The sequence below is a fragment of the Mustela nigripes genome, chromosome 4 (genome assembly GCF_022355385.1).
Source record: "Mustela nigripes isolate SB6536 chromosome 4, MUSNIG.SB6536, whole genome shotgun sequence".
NCBI lineage: Eukaryota > Metazoa > Chordata > Mammalia > Carnivora > Mustelidae > Mustela > Mustela nigripes.
Genome location: NC_081560.1, coordinates 43,839,827 through 43,846,662, shown reverse-complemented (window position 1 = coordinate 43,846,662; position 6,836 = coordinate 43,839,827). Strand labels below are relative to the sequence as shown.

At 45.1% G+C, this 6,836-nt stretch overlaps 2 protein-coding genes across 2 annotated transcripts in view; one reads left to right on the top strand and one right to left on the bottom strand.

Moving 5' to 3' along the window:
- FKBP9 (FKBP prolyl isomerase 9) overlaps nt 1-6,714 on the top strand; it is a 39,490-nt gene extending 32,776 nt beyond the window's left edge. Inside the window, exons 9-10 of the mRNA XM_059396593.1 lie at nt 1,186-1,349; nt 4,139-6,714. Coding sequence (XP_059252576.1) covers nt 1,186-1,349; nt 4,139-4,315 — 341 coding nt within the window. The 3' untranslated portion in view covers nt 4,316-6,714. The remainder of the gene's footprint in view (nt 1-1,185; nt 1,350-4,138) is intronic.
- Nucleotides 1-6,836, bottom strand: part of KBTBD2 (kelch repeat and BTB domain containing 2) — a 194,110-nt gene that overhangs the window by 109,218 nt on the left and 78,056 nt on the right. The gene's annotated exons all lie outside the window — the stretch shown is intronic.

Here is a 6,836-nt window from a genome sequence, read left to right as displayed (position 1 = left end):
CATGATCTCAGGGTCCTGGGATCGAGCCCCGCATCGGGCTCTTTGCTCAGCGGGAGCCTGCTTCTCTCTCTCTCTCTCTGCCTGACTCTCCGCCTACTTGTGATCTCTCTCTCTGTCAAATAAATAAATAAATAAAATCTTTAAAAAAAAAAAAAAAAAAAAGACAAAGACCGAAAAACCCCAACTGCCTGCTAGTTCCCCCCAATTCAAGAAGAAACACTTTAAAAAATGTGTACCTTTAAAAAATGTGTACCTTATAAGACCATGAGATATTAAATAGTTATAATAATTTCAAATAAGACATACTATATATATACATATATAGTCACATGCTTATTTAATTTCTTTTGGACTCATAATGTATATGCTGTTCACAAATTTGTATTTATAGTCATATCTTAGATTAGGACTTTAAGGAATACTGTATTATTCTTAAAGTTCTGCTATGGGATTTATTCAGAAGTTCTATAATTGTAGTCTCTACTAATGGCTTTCAAACTTTTTTCACCAAGACCTACAGTAAGAAATACATTTCATGGGGGTACATGTGTGGCTCGGTCGGTTAAGCATATGACAACTGGTTTCTGCTTGGATCATGATCTAATGAGTTGTAGGATTGAGCCCCAGTTTGGGCTCTGCACTCAGTGGGATGTCTGCTTGAGAGTCTCTTCCTCTCCTTCTGCCCCTCCCCCTGTGTGTGCACACATGCACCCCTTCTGTCTTCTTCTAAAAGAAATAAGTAAATAAGTAAAGACTTCTTAAAGAATAAGAAATACATTTTGTCTCCCGATTTATATCACACATAAACATGCACTTTATACATATACATTTAGTTTTATATATGTAAAATTGAAACTCATGTTTCATAAAACCATACCTATCCTTTCTAGGATAATAATTAATATCCTGATAATACCTTATATATTTCATTTTTTAATTAAAAAAAATGCTGATCACCATCCTGTAAATGGATTTCATGACCCGCTAATGGTCACTATCTACAGTTTGGAAAAAACCTGTACAGTTTGGAAAAAACTTCTTGCTAGTGTTGAACTTTCTTGCTCTCACAAGAATTGCTTGCTGTCCATGAGGCAGCTGGAACCCTGGGTGGGGGAGGGAGGTTGAGCTGGGCATGCTTTCTGTCTCGTGGTGCTAACACTGTCTCCTCCCCTGTTGGTGTGGCAGATGGAGAAGTGCCCGGCAGCGCTGTCTTGGTGTTTGACATTGAGCTGCTGGAGCTCGTGGCCGGTCTGCCTGAGGGGTACATGTTCATATGGAATGGTGAGGTGTCACCCAACCTCTTTGAAGAAATCGACAAGGATGGTAATGGAGAAGTCCTCCTTGAAGAGGTAACTGACCTTTGAAGGAAAGCGGGACTCAAGGAGCCCAGGGAGACTTATCGGGGCAGGGCATCCATTCTGAATGGGAAGCCTTCTCAGGGTGAGGAGGACACTTGCGCTTATTTCTTGTGTTGATGGTGACCTGCACACACTCATGTGCCAAGCACTTCTAACACATGCTCTAAGTTGAAGCTCACAGTTCCTCTGAAGAAACTGAGCCCCTGAGAGGTAATGGGGATTGATTGCAGGGCTCACAATTCAGTTATCAGTTCCTGGGTGCTCACTGAATACTGCGTTATGCTAAGACTTTTTCACATATATTATCTTGCCTGGCTCTTGTGGCAGCTGTGTAATCATCATCCCCATTTCAGAAAAAGCAGCTGTGCACAGAGAAGGTAAATGACTTGCCCAGGGTCACACAGCTAAGCGAGTTTGAGCCAGGATTCATATTCCTGTCTTGATCATCTAGGTGCTGGGTGGTTTCTTCTGTAGCAAATGCCCCTTCGTAGAGCTGGGCAGTAGAGGGGTCTGTCCTGTCACACCTTGCTGAATTCCCACTACTCTGCCCATTCTGTAACTGCTCATTCGAGGACAGGGCTCCAGTCTTCTCCACTTTCTCTCTGACATGAGTCACATGTTCCCAGCTACTGGGTGGTTCACGTTAGCACAAAAAATGCTCTTTTCCCCCTTCTCTTGGTGCATCTTTCCATTTCTTTTATTTCCTTGCTCCCTTCACAGCAAAAATGTCAAAACTCTCTTAAACCCACTCCTGTCAGACATTTTTCCCTCCATGTCACTGAACCTGGTCCTGGTAAGGTGACTGGTGCCTGTCATGTTGCTGCAACCAGTGGTCACTTTTCATTCTTGTCATACTTGGACAAAGCTTTGCAGGGTGCCTTCTTTCCCGGGCTTCCAGACCATACTTTCTTGGTGTTGCTTCTCCCTCATGATTAAGTTTTTCTCAGTAGTTTTCCCCCTGATCTCTTCATATTGGAGTGCCCCAGCCTGAGTCCTAAGCTTGTTCTCTTCTCCACCTTAATGTCACTTCCTGAGTGATCTCAACCAGTGCCATGACTTGGCCATCCAAAGCCCCATGACTTCCAAACCTATAGCTCCGGTTCGGTCTTCTCTCTTTACTTCATATTCCTACGTCTAACTACCCACCTGACATTTTCACTTTCTGAAACCCTGCCACCTCCTTCCCATGGACTTGCTTCACCCAAAGCCGTCCTCATCTCCTCCAACGGCAACTCTGTCCTTCCACTCGCTCAAGCAAGAGCACTCAGTAATCTTCAACTCCTTTTTCTCACACAGGCTCTAACAAATCCAGCAGGAAATCATTCTAGCTCTATCTTGAAAATTTATCCAGAGCCTGACCACTTCTCATCATTTCCACTCTGTAGCACTGTGGTCCAGTGCCTGCTGTCTCTGGTTTGGATCTCTATGAAAGTCTTCATGCTTTCACCCCTACCCCTCACAGCAGCCAGAGCCATCCTTCTAAAACTTAAATTGGATCATGGCTTGCTTTGTCTCAGAACCCTGCGGAAGCCCCCTTTTCCAAAATCCTCATAGTGGCCTGTAAAGGCCCACAAAGGTTCTCCATGACCTGCTCACTGTACCTTCCTCTCCAGCTGCTTCTCTCCACCACCACCAGGAATGCACCCACTTTGGGCCTTTGCAGCAGCTGCCTGTCATCTCAGAAGACACTTCCCTGGATAACCGTTGGGCTGTTTCCCTCCCTTCCTTCAAGCCTTTGCACAGGTCTCCCTTTTTCATAGGGTTTTACCCTGACTGCTGGATCAGGACCTCAACCTCCTCCCCTACCTATATTCTTGATCTTCCTTGCTTGGCTTTACTCTTCAGTTTTCTAGAGTATTTCACTCTCTAACCTAATATGTGATTACTTATTATTATTATTTTTTTTTAAGATTTATTTGACAAGAGAGGGAGAGAGTGAGAGAGGGAATACAAGCCAGGGGAGTGGGAGAGGGAGAAGCAGGCTTCCTGCTGAGCAGGGAGCCAGCCCTATGTGGCACTCGATCCCAGGATGCTGGGATCATGACATGAGCCGAAGGTAGACGCTTAATGACTGAGCCACCCAGGCGCACCAATTTACTTATTTTTTAAATGTTCCTTTTAAAAAAAATTTTTTTAAAATTTATTTGACAGAGATCACAAGCAGGCAGAGAGGGGGAGGAGGAAGCAGGCTCCCTGCTGAGCAGAGAGCCCAATGTGGGGCTCGATCCCAGAACCCTGAGACCATGACCTGAGCTGAAGGCAGAGGCTTTAACCCACTGAGCCCCCCAGCCCCCCTGAAATGTTCCTTTTTAATTGTGTCTTTCCTACTAGGATATGCTAGAATTATAAGGGGAGGATTTTTTTTTTTTTAAGTTGATGTCTCTCTAGGATCTTGGATGGGGCTCAGCATGCAGCAGCTAATGCTTTTATTGTATGGATGATCGCAGGCAGCAGTGCTCTCAGAGGCTAGGGTGGTTAGGGGATCAGCCTTTGGTGGAGAACTAAGTGTTGATTAGGGAAGACAGGATAGCTCCAATTGCTGCTGTGTGTTGGCTGCCTGGAACCTAGGGGCTCCTGGAGTCATTAATGAGGGATTTTTAACCTGCATCTGGAGGGGGGGAAAAAAACCAAACAGTTTGTGTAGCTCATAAAATTGTGTCCATTTTGTGAGCTCAGACTCCAATTCCAGCCCCATTGCTTGGGATGCTCTGTTCAGTTTCTGTTCAGGCCCAGGCTTGGCTGCCGTATCTCATGATCTGTCCTGTTCCCTCTCTCTCCAGTTCTCAGAGTACATTCATGCCCAGGTGGCATCTGGCAAAGGGAAACTTGCTCCTGGTTTTGATGCTGAGATGATCGTGAAGAATATGTTCACCAACCAGGACCGGAATGGAGATGGGAAGGTCATGGCGGAAGAATTTAAACTCAAAGACCAGGAAGCCAAACATGATGAACTCTAAACCTGACTCGGGCCACTTGTGTGACACCAAGCCCCCGTCATGGCAGAACGTGAAGTGAGGCGTGAGGGTCTCTCAGAAGGGGGTTGTCCATAAGCAGTAGATGGTCACACAGTACTTGGGGCATGTCAGGGATGGGTCGATGCACATGGTGAGAATTTTAGGCCACAGGCCAGTGATACGAAACAAAGTTGAAGTGAGGTGCCTCAGCAGAGGCTGTGTAGAATATTGAAACGGCTGCCCTGTCAGCCATTGTTTTGTGAGCCTTCCGGGTAGTTTTGTTCCTGAAGGAAAATAGTGTCATACAGAAGTTACAATCATCTTGGTGGGAACAGAAGAGAAAGTGTCCAGGATATCCACATGAAGAGGATTCATATTTTTTTTCTTTAACCAGCTGGTGTTTTAAGTGTTCTCCAGATGAGCAGAAAGATGAAGGCCATGTCCCAGTAGTATTCCTCAAAAGCCTGTACAGGCTCTGGTAATGCCCAGCTTCCACTTCCTGCTACACACACACACACACACACACACACACACACACACAACTTGTACACATGTGCTTTTATAGTTAATCAGGCCCTACCTGTTGTGGTCTTCCAATTGGCTGGGTTAACTTGGAAGTTAAGAAGAAAATCAGTGGACCAAACAAAAGGCATCCTGGACCACGAATAGAGAATTGATTCTGTGTTTGCTATGCAAGATTATCTGCTTCACCCTTTCGTACTCCCATTGCTCTGTCCTCTCTGAATCTTTCTATCAGATAGATATGCACAGGGCTGGTGGCTAAGCCATGCTCCAGAGTCTCTCACTGTGACCAAGATGGAAATGTCACCCCAAGAGATAAATAAGGTGACCTATTTACACTCATTCGTGTCCTGGAGAGGGAGGCGCCCAAAAGCCCAGGGACCTCTCTCTGTGTAGGGAAACAAGGACATGGTTACCTGCCAGCCTGTGCCCATGTTATGCAGTAAGCACCTAGCTGCCTTATGTCATCTGTTCCCAAGTGGTGGCGGCATCCACCCTGAAGTAACCAATGATTTCCCTTTTGAAACTGCTTTATATTACTAATTTAAACTGTTTTGTACTGATGTAGCCCTGAGATAGTTCATGAAAATGCTGTGCACTCATTCAATGGAATAAATGTTGGAAAACTCATTTCGTATACAAAAAAATCAAATTATAACATCAGGTTTTGTGGAGTTTTACTTAGAGGCTGAGAGGATCTCATGAGAATACACCTCAATTATCCATTGACAATCCCCTTAAATACTCGAGGACTGCCTCTGCATTTGAAGGAGTATGAGGCAGAGTATACGGGGTGTGTCAGTCAGCATCCTGGTAGGAAACACACCCTCACATGGGACTTCTGAAGAGTAGCTGCATAAAGAACTCTACAGGAGTGGGGACAGGGCTCAGAGACCTAGTAAGGATGTCAAGGTGACATGACAGTGGTTGGGGAGCACCAACAGGAGGCTGTTCTACCCCCCAGGCCTGAAAGGTGAAGAGGAGCCACAGCCATGCCCAGAACTGTAGCTGGTACTACAGCAGAGGGCAGAGACAACCCCTTTTCTGTCTTGTCCCTGGTTCCCACTAGCTGAACCCAACCCAAAGGCCAAAGGAAGAGGAGGCTAGGGGCTGGAAGTCTTAGAGGTCAGCTTTTGGGGGGCACAGAGAAAGATGGAGAATGACTACAGGGGTTGGAGTGGGAGCAAATGGGCGAATGATTGGCACATACAGAGAAAAATATATGTTTTTAAAAGCAGATGTTACTGTTTATTCTGCAGAAGCAACTTCGGGGACTCTTTGCTTTTGGAAGGCAGATGCATGCCGTGGCTTCCCGGCTGCTGCTGTCATGGTAACTTACGTTCCTCGACCTGTCTTCTATAGAGCACACAGTCACTCCAGATATTCTGTTTAACAGAATTCCTTCAGTGTACTAGATAGCCTAATAATCTTGCTGAATTGCCCTTTGGAATGCATTTAACCTGTAACACCTCACAATCCTTACGCATCTTCATGAAGATAAAAACCTGGTGTTTATTCTCTGCTTCTGATTTTTAGTTGGTTCTGATTGAATTTCTTCACTGGCTGTTTTCTTGGGTGGTAGAGAGAAGTTTGCTGAATAAAAGACATGTTTCTCTGGGGAAATTAAGGTCTGTGGGCCTCAGAGCTTCGAGAACAGAGGGAACCCTTAGCTTGTTTTTGTTTTTAAACTGCCTGCCCAATGGCTGAGCTAGAACTTTGGTCTTCTCTGACCTTCAGGCTCAGATTGAAATGCTGGCTCTTCTTGGGTCTCCAGCCTGCCACCTGTTCTGGTTTTCTGTTTTTTTTGTTTTGTTTTGTTTTGTTTCTTCCCGAGCCTTGTGGAGGTATAATGAACAAATAAAATTGTAAGATACTTAAAAGTGTATGTTACAATTTGATATACGTATACCCTTTACTTGGAAAAGATCTCTCCTCGACCTAGCACCTCACTCTGTGTGTGTGTGTGTGTGTGTGTGTGTGTGTGTGTGTGTGTGTGTGTGTG